The sequence below is a fragment of the Tripterygium wilfordii genome, chromosome 11 (assembly GCF_013401445.1).
Source record: "Tripterygium wilfordii isolate XIE 37 chromosome 11, ASM1340144v1, whole genome shotgun sequence".
Classification (NCBI taxonomy): domain Eukaryota; kingdom Viridiplantae; phylum Streptophyta; class Magnoliopsida; order Celastrales; family Celastraceae; genus Tripterygium; species Tripterygium wilfordii.
In genome coordinates this window covers 13,665,226-13,688,244 of record NC_052242.1, presented here as the reverse complement: position 1 = coordinate 13,688,244, position 23,019 = coordinate 13,665,226, and the positions used below count along the sequence as shown (strand labels likewise).

Below are 23,019 nucleotides of genomic sequence, written 5' to 3'. Positions count from 1 at the left end.
ATGTGAGGTCCTATTAAAAAAATACTTAAATGTTGTGAATGCATATCCAATTGTGTTTTTCAGTTATGCCCATATGTGATTGGGCCTGCAAATTTGGGCTTTCTTTAAAATCAAAAGGTATACTTATCTGGCCCTGTTAATACACGTCGAGCTTTAACCTAATTTATCATGTCGTCAGGTAGAAAATTTATGTGTGCATAATAAGCTTAGCGGCTCGAGTTTAAACCTTTATCAAGTGTTGAAATGACAAACTTAGAAATTATTCTCGGTCAAGAAAAATATGCAAACCATGCTGTTGTTGAAATGCGTGTCAATTGTCTGGTTATTCACATAAATGGCAATCATAGGATTAAAATGCCTACTTAAAAGAGCAATTGTATGATGACAATCTACTCCAATTAGCATGTCTATTGTGCAAGTACGAGGATATTGTCTTATTTGACATTTGTTGTCATAAGAAAAAAGATAGATAAATAAATAAATGGTTGGAAGATACAATCAATGTGGACATTGAAAGACACAACTTGTCCATTAACGACTCTAAAAAGCTTCCAATTTTCTCTTCTTTTTTTTTTATAAGCTTCCAAATTTCACCTTTGATGGAAAGGTCCTCTACATTAATCTACACAAAACCAAAACTTCATAAAGGCCAAAATGACATAAATACCCACCAATCATAATAGTCAGCGTGTTAGAGAATTGATTGAAAATGATGAACATCCCGGTTATTATTGAGCTGCTGAGTTGGACACATAAGATTCAAGTGAATTCTTGAGCTCTACATTTCTCATAAAATGCACACGAAATCTTGTGCGCATAACTCAGTAGCTTGGATGATTGGGCTACTAGTTGTTGGGATCCTCATCATAACTAAGAATTGATTTGAAACAATAGTCTTATAGATGCCAATGTTTTTTGTCCCACACATCCTAAATAAGTAAATATTGAGATGGACGTACACGATTTCATATAAATCATGTGAGGCGTGGGGTCCATAATTTCACATAAATAATGTGTATTTTGACTGTTCAAAAAAATCGCCAAAATCGAAATCGACCATAATCGAACCCATTGGTTGGTTTTTTAAAAAAATAATTACACATTTTTCACTAAAATCAAACCCAAAAAATCGACAAAACCAACTGCTCGATCAGTTTAATTTATGCAAAGAAAAAAAAGATCCTGAACACCCCTAATGTGTACTAATCTCAATATTTAGGATAGTTAGGAAAGAAAAAACACTAAAATTGTTTGTATTTGAAAAGTCATATATATATATATATATGAAAGAGGATGATTCGAATATTTATACACATCATCCTTACCATTATCTTTATACACATCATCCGTACCACTCTACCTAGTATCTAATGGCTCAGATGTAACATGCACATATATAGTAATTGATTGGGTGGACTTTAGTGACTAACATATATGTTGGGAGGAAAAAAAGAAGAAGAACAAATATAGGTATTACACGTGGCCTAACACGTAAGACCCGGTGTGGGCTCCACTTATGCGGTGACAACGATGAGGTTCTCTCCTTTTCAGCAGAGGATCTTGGCCACTTTCAGCCAAACCCATCACAGAAAAGGCCCACTCCATGAAAGTAAAATACCAGGAATTGACAGTTTCACTGTCACCGGTGGTTGACGGGACAAGCCGGTCCCAAGTAGACCCCACAAACAAAGAATGAAGAACCTCGCACGCTTCGCACATGCGGTTGCCTGTTGCCCTTTCCCCCAATTGTTGTGAAAAGAGATTAAACCCGACCAGAAAATTAACAAGAAAACTCTGAGAAAATTCAAAACGAGAAAGAACGGGAAGAAGAAACGTTGCTCTCTCACTCTGGTTCGGGAAAAAAAGGTAGTATTACAGAAGACAAAGCCAGGTTTCTGTGGAGAGAAGGTAAAGCGGCTTAGTTCTAGAGAGAGAAAGCCTAAAGCTCGCCGCCGGAGAGAATATTGAATTCGGCTTTCGAGAGCAGATTGAAGGAAAGTCAAGTCAAGTCTTCATCTCCGTTAGGGTTGTTTCAGGTATTCATTGCTAGGGTCTTAGTTTCAAATTTTCAATCTATTGATGAAGGAAAACTACGCCTCTCACGCGATGTAATTATTGTGTAATTTTTTAAAAATTTGATATATTTGTTTCTTTAATTGTTCTCCGTATTTGGTATTAGCGTTATTAATTGCATATCCTTCCATATTAGTTATTGCAATCTGAATTGAATTCTGAAATCTGTTTTAACCGGCACCACGCTTTTGAATATAGAGTCGTAAAGGTAGGGGTTTTCACTGCTTTCACTTCTTCGTTTCCAATTCTAGGGTTTGATAGTCTTTGTATTTGGTAATTTGCTGATCGCTTCTTCTTTGCATAATGGGGGTGTTTTAGATGAAATTGAAGTATATTAAGTTTTTTCATGGTATTAAGTCGATTGGCCTAGAAATAGGTATGCGATTCGGGCTTTTTTTTGATAAAAGAAATGAGTTCTGTATCTCTTTGGTTGTTATTTAGTTTAGGTAGTATCTAAATGCTCCTATGATTTAGTATCTATATAGGTTTTGATTTTTCCCCTTACTTTTCTCAATTATATTGTTGTTCTGCTGTTTCAGGATTGAAATTCTGATTGGGAATTTTTCATCTTTGGTTAATTTGCGATTCCTACTAGGCTACCACATCCCGTGCTCAAATTTAAGGTAATTTCCAATTCTTGATGCTCTTCGCTCATGCAGTGGGTGCCTGCCATGCTTCTGTTTGTTGGATCTCTTCTCCCTGTTTACATTATAAATGACAAGGAAGGTTGTGAGATTTGCTCGTTTTAGGGATATTCTCTTTTTGAGTTTGTTTCTTGTTTACTTCAATTTGAGGTCAGTTTCTTTCAAAGGAAACGAGAAAAGTCACCTGAGTTCCAACAAAGATATTCTGGAATTCACAATCGTTTTAGGGTTATTCTCAATGATTTACCACCACTACTATGCACACATGAATTAAAAGAGAGAGAACAATGAATTATCCCAAATGGCTATCTTTTTGCCGTCAGGAGTATAAGTGAAGATATACACAATTCTAAGTTTGATGATATGGTTGATAAGGTTTGTGGACAAGGGGCAGAATAACTAGATATGGTCAATTCATGTGAACGTTCAAGAATCAAGACAAAATTGAACTTGCTGATAACACAATCTTATACTGTTTATAAATGTCAAAAATTCAAAATGCTGGCCATGGCCAGCACTAGATTTTTTTACCTCCACTTCTCACATTTTCTTTTACTGATACTTACACCTTTTTTTCTTTTTCCTCTATACTTGAAAGATGTTTTCATGCTTTGAGAACCTACAGAATAAATACTTCTAGTTGAAAGAGTTAAGCTGATTGCATCGTTGTTTTCAAAAAATTCTGGCTGGTGTGGACATAGAAACAAACTTTGGTGTGGTTACTGTGGTAGGCTATAGAGAGACTAAAGCGGGTCTTCCTTAACAAGGTTCTTATTGATATGTTCATGTGTCAAAAAAATAGGGTTTCTGGTAGTTGATTGGCTTCTTAATGGCTTGATTACTATTGAGGTCAAAGCATTTACCATACCAATCTGGCATAGAAAATCATTGAGGTCATTATGTTGATAATATGATTTCTGGACATGAACTGAAGTGTGGGCCGTGTGGTGCTTTGGCTTGGGCTTGTATACTTTAGCTGAGGTGGATATTGTATTAAGTCTTTGTTTGGCCTAACTTGTTTTGCTACTCAAGTTTAGAAGTGTAATGCATATCTAAATTGTGTTAAATGTATAGTTACACGTTCTTTTCCCTTTCATATGAAGAATGTTCAGCAATTGTTATCCATTCAAAAAAAATCATATGAAGAAAGTTTTACCAAAAGATGGGAGTAGATTTTTCACTCTTTTTTTTAAATGAGCTAACGAACTTGATAAATTTGCAAAATGGTGCTTTGATTTTGAATGGGAGGATTCTCATTCTCTGAACTGTTGGTAAGAGCTTTTTCAAGGGAAAATGTTTTACACCCTCACCCCCCTCTCCAATAAAATTTTCTGCTCTTTATCCTCTCCCAGCCCCATTCCCCAACTATCTTATAAAAGCCATATATCTCTTAAACAATTGCTCCACAATTTTTTTTTCTTGTCTAGGTAACTACAAGTGATGTATTGGGGAGATATTGTTTACTTTTTGTTTCATGTTTCTTTGCTGCTTATAGTCATTATCTTATATAACTAACTCCTAGGACAAAATAAAACAGTAATATTTTCCTTTTATCATAATCACTTCATTAAGGATGAACCTTTGCGTAAGGGTTGAGGTTCTTCATTGGAAGCTAGACAACATAGGTTCAAACTTCACTTCAAATAATGGAAACAGCTTCTCCCCAATGTGGGGATAAGACCATGTATGTCTATGGCGCTCACCATCACTGCAGCAGTCTTGTGCACCAAGTTTCGTTTCCTTTTTCTTCTAATGGTTTCTGCAATCATTTCACATATTTTTTGCTGATTGCTTTTTTAATTGGTGTGAATAACCAATTAACCATGCATCTCAGGTCAGGATATTGGGATGTCTGTTCGTCCTGCCAGCTCAAAATAGATAGTACTATCAATCGGCCTTGTATATATCCTGGCTGTATGCTAAGTTAAACTTTGGTTTCATGACGGATTGAGTATACCAGCTTTTCATATTAGAGCCAGTTCTCTTAGTATTGTTTTAGATTTATCTTTAATTCAGATGGGTTGTATCACCGTCCTGCTGTTACTAACCTCCAGATAGTGGCCATTCATGATGAATCTAAAGTAATTATTTATTGATGCTTTAATCTCATGTTGCTTCCTTAATTTCCCAAATACAGAAATTGCAAAAAAGCATTGTTAAACTCATTTCTAGTGTTGAGTTTCAATTTTAAGGATATGGTTATGATCGGTTGTTGAGTGGGTTCTATAGCTGTTTACTTAGCCATTTCTTGTTCTCTTTTGCAGGAAATCTTGTAAATACTCTCCTGAGAGTTCATTGAAGTTTTCTTTGATGGAAAATTAGCATGTGGCGAGAACTTCTGCAATGGTTAGAGGTATGATTTGCGTAGCACTATGACACTAGAAGATTTTTTCACCTTGGCCGAGATGAAAGATGGGCTTACTGCCCCTTCTCGAGTCGAGGAACTGGTCACTGTCATGTGGAAGGAGAAACATTCAGATATTGTAAAGAACATTGGTGATGCAACCAGACAGTGGGCTGCTGTTGCAGGCACCATTACTGCAACAGATAATAAAGATTGTCTTGAGCTCTTTATTAAGTTAGATGGACTATGTTTTATTGATAGATGGTTGAAGGATGCTTCAAAGTTTAGTGCTGACACAAGTGACGGCCTTGTGGAAGAGTCATTAACTGCACTGTTACAGGCAGTGGAAAAGCTGCATATAGGCAATGAAAGATCTGTTGCCTCTGGGATCTTTATAACTGTCAAGAATCTTCTTAACCACAAAAGCTCTCAGGTTCAGGATAGAGCAAAGGCACTGTTTGATAGCTGGAAGCTGGGTACTGTTGATGATAAAGCCCACATTGTTGTAGAGAGTGTTGAGGAATTTAATGTTAGTTTGCCTGAAAGTGAAATTGTCAAGCCAGAATGTGTTGATGTAGATAATTCTGTTTCTAAAGGAAATGGCAATGGTGAACATAATTCAGCAGAACCTACCAGATCTGTCACTTTGGTCTCAAGTGCTGTGGATTCTTTTAAACAAGAAGTGGCTGAAGATCGAGATATTCCAACTCATAATCAGGAGCCTTGCTTCAATGTTACTTGTGACCAGAAGAAAGTCAAGGACAGATCTCCAAATCTTTTGACGTCCTCTGTTCAAGAAAGTACTTCTGTGAAGGAAGCATCTCCAACAGGTACAATGGAAGGGACCACTGCTGATGATTCCAAGCAGGGCACTGCTGAAGTGCAGCCAGAAGTTTTGAAGTCAAATGAGATCTCTAATGATGAAAAGCCAGTTCTCAAGCTCAACACTGTACCGGAAAAATTGAGTACAGGAGCTTCATTCTCTAGTGCAACACGAGATGGAGAAGTTTCTTGCGGCAATAATGTTGCAATTGCTCAAGATGGTTTGACAGAACCTACTTCACAGAACAATATTGATGATGTGGGTGATGTTAGAACTCCTGCATCTGTACCAAAGGTGGGGATAGATGGCATAGGCAGTACATGTCGATACAGTGGACATATATCGAAGACTGATGGTGAATCTGGATCTGATGTTTTCCACAACTTGTCTACCACTGAGTGTAGGTTGGGTAAAACTGAGCATATGGATACTAGCTTTTCTCAGATGGAAGATGATGGAGTTTCCGAGGAAGACAAGGAGCATAGCAGTTATGATGAAGATGAGGATGTGAGAAACTTCGCTGAAAACTCTAGATCAAGAATCTATGCTAGAAGTCCTGAAATGATTGATGAGAGAAGTTCTGATATGGAACTTGAGTACGGCATAGTAGATGCTTTGGAAGTTGCTCGACAGGTTGCTCAGGCTGTGGAGAGGGAAGTGGTAGATTACAGAGAACGCTCCTGCAGTTCGTCTATGGAGAAAACAACAGAAAAAGGTGTAAGGCAGCCAGGTAGCCCGGATTCTGTAGATGAAAAGCGAGAATTACCTGCTGATATCCCACCTAGGGATATGCCCACCGGCCAAACTCGTCACGCAGAGTCCCACCCCGAGGATGAGCAACTGGCAAAAAATACTTTGGATAATCTGTGCTCTGAACTGGGAGGAGACAAACATGATGTTGAAACTTCTCATGTTACCGAGGCAGCTCAAGAATCTGAAGGAAACACAGAGAAAGGCCTGTGTGATTTTGATCTGAATCAAGAAGTCGATTCTGATGAAACTGAGCATATTGCAAATCCAATATCTGCCCCAATATCTGTTCCTGCATCAAGACCAATAGCAGCTTCTGGATCCTCTGTAGCCCCTTTTCAGTTTGAGGGGAATCTTGGATGGAAGGGATCTGCTGCTACTAGTGCTTTTCGTCCAGCATCACCTCGCCGGATCTCGAACCATAAGACTCTTCCTCCTGGGGAAACCAGCAGTAGTTTTAGTCATGGGCAATTTTCCCTTGAATTTGATCTGAATGTGGCTGATGGTGGAGATGATAAAATTCCTGAAATGACTGGCAAGGAAATTCCTGGTTCATCTGCCCTTCACACTGCGGACTCTTGTTTGGAAGCGAGTCCAATAAAATCAGAAAGGCACAAATTAGATTTAAATCTCACAAGTGATGATAGTGATGCCCCGCCATCAGAATTGAGAATAGAAGGGCGTCTTTTTCACAGTCGGAATGGCCATCACAGCGTGTCTCCTGCCTCATCATCATCATCAATGCAGCCTTCCGCTAGGAACTTTGATTTGAATGACAGACCATATCTTCTCAATGATTCTACTTCTGATCAGGGGTACTTTCTCGGCAAGTCTTCCCAAAGTTCACGTGCTTATGGAGGGCCTAAACCAGATGATCCTGTTATATCTATCATGGGCACCAGAGTGGAGGTCAGTAGAAAGAATTTTATGCCCCAGACTACATCCTTGCCAAATGGAAAGGCTCTGGATACTGCAATGGATGCTATTACAGCTAGGGAGGGAGGTATCTTAGGTATGGCTCCAACAGTGTCATACACACAATCTAATGTTTTTGGCTACAATGGATTGACAACAGCACCCACGATGTCCTTTTCCTCCACGATGTATGGACCCGGTCCCGGCAGCTCCTTCCCTTACATGGTGGATTCAAGGGGAACCCCTGTCGTGCCTCAAGTTGTGGGCTCTGCATCAGTAGTCCCCCCATTTTCTCATGCGCCATTGTGGCTCAGTCCCATGAATGGTGTAGCGCCTCTGCGACCTAACTTTGATTTGAATTCTGGTTTCACAGTTGAAGGAGCAAACAGGGACTCTGGAGTTTTTAGGCAGTTTTTGATGCCTGTTCAAAGCGGGCCAATGGAGGAACATCTTAGGACCAGCTCCCAACCCTCCTCAAGTTCTGGAGTAGGTGGGAAAAGAAAGGAACCAGATGATGGTGGGTGGGAACCGTTCCCATTTAACTACAGGAATCAGCAACCTCCTTGGAGATAGGAAGTTATTTATTATCTGTGCTCCCTTTCCCTCCCTTCCAATCAGTTCACAAGGCTCTAGACCAATTGGAGATTTGATGCCTGCCCAAAAACAATTTCTGGAAGAAAGACTAAGCTCCGTTGTCGTGGTGGGAGGGGAGTTGAATAAGACGGGGGGAATTATCTATGACTATGTAGTATGATTCTTGAGATAAATTTGCTAAAGGAAAGTGTAGGTTTTATTGTTTAGTTTTGGTTTATAATTTTGATTTTCCTTTGAAGTGTTCCATAGATGGACATTGCGACAGTAGCTGGCGTGGCACATGTAGCTGTAACATCTCTTCCTTATGTATAACAGAAATTCAGAGGAAGGAACTGATCTTTTGTGGCTCCAGTAGGTTTATGGGTGCCATATCTCTGTTGTGGAAGATTGCCTATTATTCCTTTTTTGTTTATTGAAATAATCGAGATATATTCGAAATTTAGAGAGTTCATCCCCAAAATTGACAGATATATAGCCAACATTTTTTAACGATGTTTAAATATTGTTTACCAGATATTCATTGCTCTTTGGCCCTTACATTATTGTTTTAAATTATTTTTAAGGTCCTGTTATTATAAGATTGAGGGCAACAGACAGAATCGGATAAATTTTGTAAGAATAATTGAATGTCTCAAAAATAATACTATGGCACAACATCAAGGTTGATCATACAAAATGGTATCAGAATTATCTGCAATTAAGACATTGATAGTATTGCAGCTACCTGCCCAGATGATGGATCACGCCCGCTTTTGTAAAAGACTACATAATACCGAACTTCGATTGCCTCCTCCAAGTTGCTACTTACGCTTATACCTGGCAAGGCAAAAACTCCAGGTGTGAGTCTAATTCCAGTATTTTGCAACAAAGCGTTAAACACAACCAGTGAAAAAGGCTTATGAGAACAATAACAGTTATGCTTCTTCAATAAATAATTACAATCGTCAAAATTGGCATGTGGCAACTTTCATGTTACTGAGACAAATCAAGAAAATATCTAACAAAACATGAGTGCTGCTGTACACTATATGATATAGCATCAATGGCAATTACATTGAAAACCATCGAGTGATAGTAGCGGAGCCAAACCCCTCGTGTAATAAACCTACTCATATGGCAAAAGGGCACGGGCACATGGTAAATGAAATGAAGCATGAAAAGTAACAAATTACAATGAAGACTATGAAAGCTCGATTATTATATCCTTTCCTGATTTTGTAAAACAAACAAATCAGAGACCAAGAGATCCCCTCCTGGTGTGTTGCATCTAAAGACAGTTGGGAGTTGAAAGCCAATGATGGTGAGGGAGTAGTGTGCTTTTTAGGATAAAGGAGCTGTCTATAGCCAAAATTTCATATAACACGGGAAAATTTCTTTCAAAAAGCATATGATATGCTGAAATATTAACCAAAATCAAAGGCAGCTTCAAGCCCTATCGAAGGAGCTTCCAGCTTATTTGATTCAAACTAGTCATAACCCGAGCCAACAGAAGAAAGAATGCTTTGATAATACAGAAAAGGAAGAGAGCAGAAAATCAAGGAACACAAATCAACTCATACCGTGACTTGCTCTTAAATGAATTCTTTGACTTTTTCCTTCTCATTCCACCACCACTGATTCTCTTCTGCTGTTTCTCGTTCATATCACTCTGGAACAGCTCCTGCATCTCTTCTGTCCTAGACTGTGTTCTTTGGGAACTACTTTTCTGTTTCTTGATGTCTTTATTGATAATCTTGCCAGCATCCTGTGCTTTCTTCACAGCCTTCACTGCTTTTGCCCGTCGATAAGCAAGGTCAACCAGTGACAATCCAGTCTTCTCTTTCTTGTTTTTACCACTGCCCTGCATTATTGATATATTATGTGTTATAAGCAATTTGACAAAAAAAATATTTTCAGAACTTTGGCAATTTAAAATATAAAACGTTGTGTGAGGTTTAATGGCTCTATCAAAATTTGATAAAATTGTAGATGTAGACCTATGAAGACAGCATACAGTAGTTCATGCCTATGATAAAACATATTTTGACTTTTGAGAGCAAAATCGAATGCCAATTTGAAAACTTAACAAGCACAAGAACTTTGACAGATTAAGGACAGAGATCCAGGATCAGTTTGTGAAAAGAAGATATTTAGTCCTGTAAAACTCAATTTTACATGGACTCATCACATCAATGGGACTAGATCTTAGATATTAGTCATGTTATTGCAAACAGAGAAGAGGGACACATACTTCCTGTGATTTGTCGACTACATCTTCTTCCTCCAACATCTCTCTAGCTGCTTCTAATTTTCTTCGCTTCCTCCTAGGCAAATTCTTCTGCTCAACAACAGCAACAATATTTTGTTACACAAAATTCCCCTGCAGAAGCTTCCAATAACTCAATGGAAGATAATCTGATAATTACCTCACGCTCTCGCTTCCTCTTTTCTTTCATTTTGAGATCTTCGGCCTCTTGAGCACTGATAACATTCTTGGCTGAACCTTTGTCGTTCACCGTAGATGCCTGTTGAAAGGAACGTAGGTTCATTTAATAAATAATAAATTGATTAAACTAATATTATACAAGAATTATTCCAAAAGGTACATTTTTGGTTAGAATGAAAAGATAAATTTTAACTTCAGGAATATCGGACCATCGTGTAAAATAATAGTGTTCGCTTGAGCTTATCAAAACATGTATTTTTCATAGATCATCACTCCTGAAACTTGTGATCTGTTAGGTTTAATCATCATTGGATGTCCTTGTAGCAATAAAAAATAAATTTTGAAATACATTCACTGTATTGAAAGTCGGGAAGACCACATCTCTGTTGGTATGGCAATCTTTCTGGTCACCAAGTCCCATTCGAATGAGAGAATTCCCATGCACTCAGAACAGAATCACCATATCAGAGACGAAGAACAGAACTTAATCAATGGTATTATAGATGATCTCGAGAGAAGTCGTGAAACTTGCAAATATAAGCATTCAAATAAATACTTGAAAGCCTCAAAAAGACAATATGTGCATTTCTCCTTATCTATCTTAGTGAATGTAAATGCCTGTGAACAAAAGTAAACGAGAATAGAGAAATTACCTTTGCTGCTTTTGCCACTACTCTTTTTTCCTTTTCAGTCACAAACCAAGTTTTTTTGGGGCGCGAAAAGATCTCATCCTTGTGGGCAATCATATTTTCTGCCTGCGCAGAAGTAAAAGTAAGTTAGCCAGCAAATCTTAACAAAAAAAGAACCCCAAAACAGGGACACCATCTTAGTGTAAAATCTAATAACAGTGAGTTTCACAACCAAGAAATATTTAGATCTTGCTTTGAGCCGATCAACTTCTCTTAGACAATGTCATGCCACAACCCCACCCCACCACCACCTTCAAAAAAAAGAACCGAGGAGGAGGGGAGGGGGGGGGGGGAGTAACCATATTTAAACCTCTCAAAGTGATCCTTTAAGTTACTTCATAGGGAATAGAATCAAATACCTTTGTTGCTTCCATTTCAGCTTTTCTAAGGGCCATCTCCTCCCTGCAGTAGTTCAAAATCCATAAGTATATAAGTGAAATAACACACATGCACAGAGAGAAACTTAATCAAACCTCTCTTCACGAAGAACGACAGCCACTTCATCTTCCATTTGCTCAATTCTTTGAGACCATTTAATAATTGATTGCTCAGCAACAATTCTACTTTTCAACTTTGAACCAGCCCGCTTTGCCTGTTAAATTGATGTAAACATCAATAGTTAGGACATTCAGGTTTTCTCTAAAGCATAAAGTTTTTAAATTTTCCATAGAAGAGCTTCGGTAAATTCTATCTGCTTACACCCATTCACATTTTAAAGGAAGAAAAACAAATGCTAGAACATTATATTTCAATAGTTCAATCCAATGAACTTCTGTTGGTGCAAATATAACTATTGATCAACCAGTCCAGGGCCCTATATTTCTTCGTAAATCGTATTGTTAAGATCAAGATGTCATATTAATAACATGAAGGAATTCTCGAGGATTCAGATTCTCGAGTGTTAATCAGGATCGTTAGCATTGTAAGAAAATGAAAAATTTATAGACTCTTGTGTACTTACAATACTAGCATGTATATCTTAACATGTTACTTCCCATTGATTCAGTTTTATGAGTAAATCTTCTTGATGTAATCGCTATCTGTTAATCGCACGACTGGTTGAGTTTGCTATGAACTAAAAAACTAGTCTGTAAGAATAATAATTGAGTAGAACTGGAGATTTGAGACCCGAGATACGAGAAGGGGAATGAAATATGTGACATGTACCACAGCACCACCTGACCTAAGGTTAATGTTTACCCCTATATTAGGACATAAACATCGATAAAGTATACACCATAGGGTGTTAAAATATTAGCACCAATGTTAGGCGGACTAGGTCTTTATTACGAAATATAGATGCTTTCTCTCACTCACACACACACACAATCAGTATAGGTATCATGGGTGTACATCGGTACATGGCTTCTCCATAAAAGTCAAGGCAAACACATCTTAAACTTTGTAGCTTAAAAGAACCTTTGTAGTCTAAAAGAAACTCAATGTTGATGGAATCACAAACTCAGTTAGGCATTAAAGATTCCTAGTTGAATTAATGGATCAGCATGAATAAAATGACAACGCTAAACCATGAAGGCCTACTCACCTTTTTTTTTCCCAGAAAATAACTAAGCAGATATAAAAAGTAAATCTTTCAGTTAGAAGCCCACAAACTTTATAGAAGAACTCACAATTGCTTTTAGAAGAGATCGATCATTATCTGTCACAAATGTGACAGCATAACCTTCTCTACCAGCTCGTGCTGTGCGACCCACTCGATGAACATAGCTGAACGAATAAGCAATAAGATAGGAGTCAATCTACACACTAGTAATACATAAGTATAAATCACTAGAGCCTCGGATAGATTGCAAATGCACAGGCAAGAATCTCAGTAGCCAAAAAACATACGGAAATCTAAATGCTGTGCAGTACTTTACCTTGTCAGATCACGAGGACATGCAAAGTTAATAACAGTTTGAACACCAATAATGTCAAGTCCCTGTAGAAGGCAACCAAAGGAAGCACACAACATAGATATTTAATCATTATATCATATCTGAAATCCACACGCCGAACTCTATAAGTTATAACACATGCCAAGTACAACTGCAAGGGGTATGGGAGAAAGGAAATGGGAAAAAAAGCGGTTCATAGCCATAGAGAATATCTTTCTTTAAGCATCTATCAAAATACAACCCACTTTTTCCCAAACGAAATACTAATAGGTAGTGCTGTTGAAAAGGGGCATGCAGTAGAAAAAAGATTTAGGGTAAACAAATCGCACGGGGCAGGGAAAGTGAACAATAACCAGAGAATATATTAAGTTTTAGCATCTACTCACACGAGCAGCGACATCGGTTGCAATCAAAAACTCAACTTGCTGCGTCCTAAAAAGCTCCAATGCCTAAAAAACAACCATTAGAAAGATTCACAGAACAAGAGAGAGAAAAACTCAGCATGCTCTATCATGCAAGGCGTGAAGTATAGCATCAATTTTGCGTTGTGCAAGAAACAGTTGTCAAGAACCCAGAGAACCAACACAAAGCAAATACAATTAAGCTATTCACCTCAAGGCGCTGGACTTGGGTAAGATTTCCATGTAGCTCCGCAGCTTTAAAGCCAGCTAATCCAAATAAGATCTTCAACCTATGTGCAGCCTGTTTAGTCCCACTGACAACAAAGACAATGTCACACCAAAATCCAGATAATGATCTAGTCTAGGCACAGGTAGCTATACTCATAAAATGGAAAGCTAATATTTTGATTTATGTAATTACTCGAATTAGAAGTGACATATCATCAAGTTATTCATATAAATCAAAACCTGAAGATGATAACTTTAGATGGAAAAGTTTTAGAGCACAGTGCAAGAAGAACTGCCTCCTGATTTACTTCACGCATTCGACGTATTCTAACCACCCTGCACAACAGACATTCATAATTTTGCTAAGTTACTGGAATTTGAACTCAAAGAATAGAAACCATAAGGAAAGTTCCTACTACATTGTACGTAAATTAGCTTCCACTTAATTGTTTTATTCTGTTCTGCGGGAAAAAAAATGCAGAACAATGAAGCAAGCACAAATAAGATAAAGGTTTGATGAATGCTAAGTGGAATTAGAAAGAAAATTTTACTCTTCAGTCAATGCTGCTGGCCGTTTTGCAGATGGGTCAGCTGAGAGACGCAATGGTTTTGTCAGAGAAAGCTTGATAAGCTCATCAACTTCCTCAGTCATCGTAGCAGAAAACAGCATAGTCTGCCTCCTTTTGGGGCATAGACGAACCTTTGTATAAACCACAATCAACAAGAAAATCAAGAAAGTGGATGATTCTGCTTAAGAAAAATGTACAAAAGCTTTCTCCATTGGTAGTATTATTCTACTACTTATGGTCTCCATAGAAAATAAAGACAGCATGAGAATTTTTGCATATAGTCGTGTCCATCAGCGAGTTGTAGCATGAGAAAATGACATTTTAATATTTTGTGAAGATAAAAATGGACAGCAGACTCAGCACATAAAAATATCATATAAGAAGCTGGTTTTCAATCTTTTCCTAATTTCCTCAGGTCATAAAGTAAAAAAAATTATATACATATATACCAGCTCAGAAATTTCAGCACTAAATCCAAGCTCCAGAAGACGATCAGCCTCATCAAGTATTAAAACTGCAAGATCATCCAAATCCACAGACAGAGAATTTCGTAAATGATCTATCAGGCGTCCTGGTGTAGCTACCACAATATCTGGCATTGAACGCAAGGCAGCCACTTGAACCTAATATAAAAACAACATTAAGAATATTCTTGACAAACAGCAGTAATCATAGAATACCATAGAAGAATATACAATTAGGAAAGCCAGAAGAATGCTTCATCTGATAAAAATCCTAAACCTAAAGTCAAAAGGACTTTTTTTTGCTCGAACAAAATAATAAGAAAATATTGCTAATAACTGGAAATGCAACATTTAGAAGGGTTTTTTATGACTAACATTGAGAAGATATGTACTGTTTTTCACTATAAAGTTAAGTGTTATAAAGTAAGCCAGTATGAGTAAATGATGTCACAATGTTAAATTAACCTGTGTTGAAAGGCCTCCAACAACCAAGCAACACCTAATATCGGTATATTGAGCAAGTTTTTGTATCATACTATGAACCCTGCAATACATACAAACAAAACAATAGTGAATGTCTCCTTGGAAATCACAAGAATAACGACAAAAGGCGGGGAGTTCTAAACGAGAGAGAGAGAGATTCACAAGTAGATGTTATATTGAGGAAACATGTTTACTTGTTTTTGAAAACCATTGTTATGTGATTCACAGTTTATGTGGGCCTGATGAAACAATGACTAGTTTTGACATGGATAACTCGGATCATTTGTCTAGATTTATAACTTATAAGTTTTATGAGGTGCCCCATGATTAACAGCTTGAGCAAAAAGAAATAAAACGTAATCATTATCTCATATGTATATATATTTTAATCATCCAATGTGTCCACTCATGAACGCCTCAAAGAATACAATAAGCTCAGTGGTTACACAAAAGCTGGATGCAAATGAACTTTCCTCCCAAGGGTTTGGGTGAAACTTTAATGACATTAGACTAGAGCATGAAGGATTTCCATAGAAATCAATCATTATTAATTGAGCTCATATATTTGCTTTGAAATGTTAAAGATGCAAGCCTATGTTAAATTCTACATTTGCTATACTTATAGCCTTTTGACTGATCCTACATTAAATTCCAAAAGCACATGTTGGCAAGAACCCTAGATCTTATACTACGAAGTTTTTTCTTAGAAGAAAATACTCTATAACATTAAAGCAACAAGTAATTGACACTTACTGAAATGCCAACTCTCTGGTTGGAGTAAGAACAAGGACCCGTATTGCTGGGACGCGTTTTGGACGGAACAGTAGCCTCTCCAAGGTTGGTAACGCAAAGGCAGCAGTCTGTGAGAATGGAAATTACAGGAGCATTGTTACGCATCAAATTTTATAATTCTAGCAAAATTGAAAGAGGTACCAGATGAGAACAAGGAAAATTTAATCCAATAATACCCCAAATTCAAGCTGAAAGTGACAAAATAACAATAAACAAACATCAAGCAATATACCTTTCCCGAACCAGTAATTGCACTCCCACATATATCACGCCCTGCCAAAGCTAATGGTATGCAAGCTGCCTAGGCACAACAATTATTATGAAAATAAAAATTAAGACCATGACGAATTGTCTTAAATGCAATCTATAGGAATGAAGAGAATCCCGCCATAAGAGTCAAGAACCTGAATTGGAGTAGGCTTAGAGTAACCCAAAGCTTCGCAAGCCCGAAGTAAAGGACGAGATAGATTGAGCTCAATGAACGAATTGGCATGGAATGAAGTTCCGGTGGAGGATGCAAAAAAGGAGTTACTCTCACCAGCATTATGGGCACCCTCATCATCGTCTTCTGATCTATAATCTTCCTGTAAAATAAATATGACAAACAAAAATGTGAGAATTTAAACTTCAAATAACAGAGAAGAGAATACATAGCCAAAGAGAAATTCGCAAATACTTGTTGGTCCGGTTCGACGTCAGAATTATCGGAGTCTGAGGGGAGCGAAACAGGGACGGAGCGCTGCCTAATGGCTTTGGAGATCTTGTCATCGATGGAAGTGGTGCTTCGAAGAGCATGTTCTTCGGAGACGGATCCTGTGAAGGCAGCGAAGTCCCACGGTGACTGCTTCTGGCGTTTGGATATTTTCTGTTCTTCCTCGTCTTCGTCGTATTGATCATCATCTTCTTCCTCCTCCTCCTCTTCCTTTTCTTCTTCTACATCTTCTTCTTCATCTTCAGTCTGCGAGAATTCGCGCTCTTCGTCGCTCGCTGGTTCGAATACGAAGGTGGGAGCCATGGAGCAAATTCAGAGGACTCCCGGTTTGAGAATAAAGAGGGTTTTGATATTTGCTGCGAGAGGGTTTTAGACAGGTTGCGGAAGACCTAAACGGCGACGTAGGTTTTTTTTTTTTTTGATGAGGACTATTTAGCTCTTTACTTAACTAACCACACCCCATTTTAAATAAACCCCAATAACAAACATAACATTTCTGAGTATACCCCTTTTTTATGTTTTCTGAAAAATCACACTCTACACCTCAATACATAAGTCTCTCAAGCATTTCATCAAACACTTTGCAAACACTTTGCATGCAACTCAGATTTGTACTAAATTGTCCCAAATCCTCTAATGCTTTAGCCACACAATCATGAACCCAGCAATAAAGAATTGCGCCAAGAACCCAACAACTCAGATTTTGTACACAATCATGAACCCATATATCAACTCAAATTTTGTCAGGGACGGTTGCTTTGAAGTTGAGAAGTTGTTGGACATCTCTGAGATTGAAGATGATGTCAACTCTTCAAGGTGTGCTTTCCCCAACTTTGTGAGGATCCTATACATCTGTTCAATCTTCCTTAGTGTGCATTCAATGTCCAAAAACTTGCTAACCAAGCTCTCAGATCCTCGCGCATTGAATCTCTGGCCTTAGCTTGCCTACCAATCGTCTCCGTCCGACGTCCGTATTACTCCAGTGAAGGTTCCGTCGAACACTTTGTCATCTTGGGGAGTGATGTGTCTGACTTTGTAAGGGAAGATAAAGAGTAAAGGGAAGAAGGAGAAATAAAGGAACGAGAGAAATGAGATGTGATAGGGTCAGATGGGGTTTAATTAGATTGAGATTTTTTTGAATTTTTGAGGTGTCCTTAACAAACTTTGAGGTGCAATTAATCCTCATCTTTTTTTTTTTTAATTCACTGAGGTGGCTCCATCTCAGCGGTATTTAAGAAAAACATTTGTCTAAAATAATTAAGCTAATTTGTGTCATGCATAGAGCAATAGCTGCACCAAACGGAGCAAAAGTGGGATTTATGGCTCAAGAAAGTTAAAAAATGGTCGCTGAAATAGAGAATAATAATACTATCAGCTCAGCACAACCAGTTGCCATTATTTGCAACGATCCTACGAGCTGCAGATAAATTATCCACAACGACCACCAGGCTGGGCCTTTGGAGCTGGTACAAGTGCTCAGGTCAAATCCACATGGAAACAATCAGGATAAGCATAACAAAACGAGATATACACAAGTTTTAGTAAATCTAAACGTTGATAGAAATATGCGGGGAGAGACATGAACGCTTCATGCCTTCCCTTGATAAGCCGAGCCCAGATCATTACTTGATAAAGCCTCTGATTCAGTGACTCAACCTGGAAGCTGTAACTGGTGCGATGAGTAGTCTCAGCACAATTAACCCAAGTACACCTGAAAATTGATCAAGTAGGGTTCTTACAATCAAGCAAAACATTTCATTCAGAAATGCTCAACAGCCAAGTCTGCTACTACTCAATTTAAGCGGTGTGGTGTCACAATCTGCATGCAAAGTAACTCATCCAGGTACAATTTCAATAAGCAATTCGGGACAATTTTGATTATCCACACCAACAAAGGCTATGCTTGCCCCTGGTTGCTTTCCATGCCATACTTCAAGTTAAACAGCAAAAAAGTTGGGGTTTTGAAGATGAGGGGGGAGAGAAGAAAAGAGGAGGGGTGTGAAGTAGAAAAAAAAAAGAAAAAAGAAAAAAAGATTCTTAGGTTATATACAAACATTATTCCATGTCGAATTAGCATTACAACAACAAGCGCCAGACATCCTGTAACTTGACTTCTTTGCACGTCTGAATGTGCAATTCATTGGTGTTGAGCCCTAAAGAAAAATAAGAAATGATTCAAGTTACTCACTCTCATGGCAGTGTAACCTCAAACTAACAATACTACTAGTCATCACTCATGGCAAAAAGATTAATGCAAGATAACTCAAATCATACTGCAAAACACATAACTTGCTAGGCTTAAACTTAAGATTAGCGCCTCAAATTAACAGAAAAATATCATGTTGTTCCGCCACCAGAATTTCATTCACCACCTCTAAAAAATTAGACGTTCAAAAAGTTTTAGAAACCTGTCAACTAAACACCATCCAGATTGTTTTGGTTCCTATTGCTCGTAACTGCTAGTTTCATTTGATTCGACTTTCGGAATACTTCTCAAAACCAAACAAAATCATCCCACGTGTAAATTCCTATATAGCATTAAAGGTCTCACCCGCATCGTATGTTGACATTGCCTTCAATTATCAGAGTTTATTTGCTAACAATTTATTTTAAGCCAGTCTGCTCAACAATGTGATTGTGAGGTTATTGATACAGCAAACTACAAGACCATTAACAAGGTTCATCCAAACACATTTTGTTTTGTATTCAGTTTACCCATTAATATAAATAAAATAGAACCCAAAATTTCCACCTCCACTCCACCTTATGGAGATAAGGAGAAGCCTTTTTGGATAGAAGGTCATTGGTACAGGTACCGCTTAGTATGGGATTAACCAACCACATTTTAGACTATTGTGTTAAAAATGATGTCAATTTTCACCATTCAAAAAAAATGATGTCAGCTTTACAAGTAAGGTCCACTTATAACTGTAATCAAGGAATTATTGTGTACTTTTTATCAACATAATGATAATTCAAAACCTTGCTACATATTGCTTTCTATGATGCAAAAAGTTTCCCTTAATTTTCAATTTAGTCTTTACACAATTCGGATTTTAAGTTTTTAACATCTACTCATTTTAGAAGTTAGAAACTTTCCAACTGAGTAACATCAATCTAAACCCTGAGATGCTCTCTCTTTTTGCAATATCAAAAACCTAGAATCATATTGTATATCATCTTGCTATATTCGAAGATATTAATGAACAATGGCAAGCCAGATATTGAGAGTATATCAGCACCCTAAATGACCCAGCCCTCCAAAGTTACAGGGTTTCATAATGGTGCAAATCAGCAAATTATATAAAAACTCACAAACAGAGAACCACCAGCCATTGCCAAGTAGAATTAATTTAGCTTGAGAAAAAGGCAAAAGGCCACAGTTAGATGTACTGCTGTGACTTACTAGCAGTACACGGAATTCAATTAGTACTAATATATAAATAACTTGGAAAAGCAAACCAAATTCCCAACGAAAACTAATAAGCTTGGGAAACAGCCAAAAAGACAAAGAATGGAAGAACCACTATGACTGATTGCAAAGTGCAAACCAGTAAAATTACGAAAGTAGTAATTTCCTAGAAGAAACGAGGATTCTCCCAAATGCAGAAACAGTCTTTCCACTCTTCAAGGAGACATGCAAAAGACAGGAATTTCGTAAATTATAAAAATAACAAAGTAGACAAAAAGGGACTAAAAACAGCTTGAAGAATTATTGGTATGTTCTACTAACATACAGAAGCAACGAGCTAAAACACCACAAGTCTCCAATTATTTTGTTTGTAAAGTAATGAACTCGGAGATAGTTTAAGAGTACCCCCAATAGGAGAAAACTACAATCGCTCTAATACCAAGTATATGTCACAGACTCACAGGCCTAGATTAGACCCAGAAGCTATAAAGGGCAATTTCCAAGGCAACATATGCATCGAATTTATGTCATCGTCGTCATCATCAAAGCCTTTATCCCAAAAGTTTAGGGTCAGTTACATGAGTTTATGAGAACATCAATGGGAATCCACTACGTGTATTTGTTTCCTCCATTAATTTCTATCATGGATCATACAATTGAATTATCCACTCCTATTAACTTCATATCATTTCCTATTACTTCAAGCCATATCTTTTTAGGTCTTCTTCATCGCCTCCTACTCCCTCCTATACAAATTCTCTCGTTCCTCATCACCGCCGCACCAATATCAAATTTATGTATCCTCCTTATCTATTGCACTCTTTCCCCTTTCCTCACCCTTCATGAATATAAATTGAACTATGTGTAAACTGAAGTGAACAACAGGGGGAAAAAGGGTCTGCTTTGTACCGATGCCATGCATATGCCATAGAGCCAAAAGTTACCTTAAGTACACTATAACGAAGTTTGAACTTATGAAATTATGAACGTAAATGCAGGTTAAGGAAACTTGTACGGAAGAAACAAAACTTCCGACCATAAAAATGGACTATATGAGAACCAGATTTACTAACACATCAGCGAGTGTAACAACTACAAAGAATATTCTTAAATCTCCAGGATGGGTTAGCCCTTATTTTCATAGTTCTCTATAAATGCAAGAATACAGCACTTCGATTATTCATATTTCTATAGGTATACGAAACTAAAGATTATTGCAAAAAAAAGTAATGAACAAAAAAATTCACACATTCAGAAGCAAATGAACTTCACTTCATTTAATCCATACGCAAATAAACAACTAAAAGTACATAGAGGGGGGTAAACGAAAAAGAAGTGCATTATCAAATTAGCAAGCATACCATGAGGAATTAACTGGAACCAGAACTATCTCCACCTGAACCTGAAGCTCCGCCAACCCTGGGGGTAAACTTCTTCTTCCTCTCTTCCTCGTACTCAGCATCATCGGTTGGCAGCTCAAACCTACAGACGGGGCAAGAATTCCTGGAACCCAGCCACGGCACAATGCAATCAGCATGATACCCATGTCCACACGGCAACTTCGTCGCCGTGTCACCAACATTAACCATATCCTTACATATAGCACAGAGCATAACCTCCTCCTCCAATAGGATCTTCACCTTTGGCAGCCCTGAGATAGCAGATTTGGAGGCCGGTGGAGCCCCTCTCCTCCCTCCATCGCTCTCCGCCAGGTTCTGCAGCAAGGCCTCATATCCAGCTGCATCCACGTAGTCCTCCGGATTTCCGACATAGCGGTCTGATTCTGGAACTTCAAATCGAAACTCGATTGAATTATCCTCCAGTCCCATCAGGATCTCGGCCCAATCAAGGATCCGGTTGCGCCCGGTCCTTGGACGGGTCGCTAAATCACGGAGTCGGAGACGGAGGACATCTTGACGCCTACGCCTCGGATCTTCCTCATCTTCGTCTCTGTTCTCTTCATTTTCTTCATCAGATACCTCATTCATTTCTCTTCCTCTGTTGTCTTCCCCTTCGCCTCTGTTTTCTTGGTTCTCGTTCTCGTTCGCATCATCGCCATCGAAATAGTCTTCATCCTCGTCATTGTCCCATCCATCAAGCTCAATTCTGAGAAAATCGTCTCCAGGATTATGATCCTGAGGCGGTGGTGGCGGTGCATCCTCATCCTGCGCCGCCTGCGCAATTAACCGGAGCACCTGAAGGAACTGCGAACCAAATGAAGGATCGTCCGCCTGATCGGATGTTATAGAAGGCGGAGCCGACGGAGGAGGTGAGGTGGCTGGGATTGACTCGACGAAACCATTCTTGCACTCGTGGCAGATAACGTCTGGCAGATTGGCTAGGGTTTCGACAGCCACGCGCTTGTTACAGTTATAGCACCAGTACTCCGACCTGTCCACCCCTTCTTCGGATTCGGCGGAGGCCGGCGTCTGCGACGGGGAATCGGCCATGGTCTCTAGGTTCAGTGTCGATAATGCCAAATACGAGAGAGAAACTAGAAAACGGGATGAGAGGGCCGAAGCAGGCAGTTGAAATGTATGCCCGTGTGGGGCCCATGTATACGTCAGTTTTGTTCAAGCTTCAGTTTTTTGTAAGGTACGTTAAGGTGCATGTTTGACTCGGATGGAAAGCCGTGGATGAATTAGATTAGTTTGATTGATGGATGATCGAATGGCTGATATTTAAGACGGTCCATCAGAACAATATCTTCGGCTACTACGCGTTATTTAATTAAAAAATGCTAATCTCCAATTACTTGGTAATAATAATTTATATTTTGTGAATTATTTAATTTATTTCAATG

At 38.3% G+C, this 23,019-nt stretch overlaps 3 protein-coding genes across 4 annotated transcripts; 1 reads left to right on the top strand and 2 right to left on the bottom strand.

Moving 5' to 3' along the window:
• Nucleotides 1–1,745: 1,745 nt before the first annotated feature.
• LOC120009303 lies at nucleotides 1,746–8,528 on the top strand. The gene is made up of 3 exons (XM_038859837.1): nucleotides 1,746–2,036; nucleotides 2,613–2,696; nucleotides 4,982–8,528. The coding sequence occupies exon 3, from the start codon at nucleotides 5,090–5,092 to the stop codon at nucleotides 8,120–8,122; it is 3,033 nt and encodes a 1,010-aa protein (XP_038715765.1). The 5' UTR covers nucleotides 1,746–2,036; nucleotides 2,613–2,696; nucleotides 4,982–5,089; the 3' UTR covers nucleotides 8,123–8,528.
• Nucleotides 8,529–8,723: 195 nt separating this feature from the next.
• LOC120009883 (DEAD-box ATP-dependent RNA helicase 28-like) lies at nucleotides 8,724–17,244 on the bottom strand. Its single transcript, XM_038860610.1, has 19 exons — nucleotides 16,769–17,244; nucleotides 16,497–16,676; nucleotides 16,325–16,393; nucleotides 16,054–16,160; nucleotides 15,283–15,361; nucleotides 14,803–14,976; nucleotides 14,336–14,484; nucleotides 14,025–14,120; nucleotides 13,768–13,870; nucleotides 13,542–13,604; nucleotides 13,138–13,199; nucleotides 12,889–12,985; nucleotides 11,731–11,849; nucleotides 11,617–11,659; nucleotides 11,222–11,323; nucleotides 10,549–10,647; nucleotides 10,374–10,460; nucleotides 9,703–9,983; nucleotides 8,724–8,959 (listed from the first exon to the last, which is right to left on the bottom strand). Exons 1-19 carry the CDS (start codon nucleotides 17,105–17,107, stop codon nucleotides 8,944–8,946), a joined length of 2,265 nt encoding a protein of 754 aa, XP_038716538.1. The 5' UTR covers nucleotides 17,108–17,244; the 3' UTR covers nucleotides 8,724–8,943.
• Nucleotides 17,245–18,317: 1,073 nt separating this feature from the next.
• Nucleotides 18,318–22,741, bottom strand: LOC120009534 (E3 ubiquitin-protein ligase CIP8-like). 2 transcript variants are annotated; one of them, XM_038860158.1, is made up of 2 exons: nucleotides 21,578–22,741; nucleotides 18,318–18,515 (listed from the first exon to the last, which is right to left on the bottom strand). In XM_038860158.1, the coding sequence occupies exon 1, from the start codon at nucleotides 22,664–22,666 to the stop codon at nucleotides 21,587–21,589; it is 1,080 nt and encodes a 359-aa protein (XP_038716086.1). In that variant the 5' UTR covers nucleotides 22,667–22,741; the 3' UTR covers nucleotides 18,318–18,515; nucleotides 21,578–21,586. The 2 variants fall into 2 exon arrangements, with proteins under 2 accessions (XP_038716086.1, XP_038716085.1); XM_038860157.1 differs by lacking the exon at nucleotides 18,318–18,515 and adding an exon at nucleotides 18,563–18,957 and having other exon boundaries at nucleotides 21,578–22,734.
• Nucleotides 22,742–23,019: the final 278 nt, after the last annotated feature.

Bases quoted from the DNA above. Each gene is read 5' to 3' on its own strand.
- LOC120009303 (XM_038859837.1), top strand. From the start codon at position 5,090: ATGACACTAGAAGATTTTTTCACCTTGGCCGAGATGAAAGATGGGCTT.
- LOC120009883 (XM_038860610.1), bottom strand. From the start codon at position 17,107: ATGGCTCCCACCTTCGTATTCGAACCAGCGAGCGACGAAGAGCGCGAA. The intron at 16,161-16,324 runs GTATATTGCTTG...CCATTCTCACAG, and splicing joins CAATTACTGGTTCGGGAAAG to ACTGCTGCCTTTGCGTTACC. The intron at 12,986-13,137 runs GTAAAGTACTGC...TTATTCGTTCAG, and splicing joins TGTCCTCGTGATCTGACAAG to CTATGTTCATCGAGTGGGTC.
- LOC120009534 (XM_038860158.1), bottom strand. From the start codon at position 22,666: ATGGCCGATTCCCCGTCGCAGACGCCGGCCTCCGCCGAATCCGAAGAA.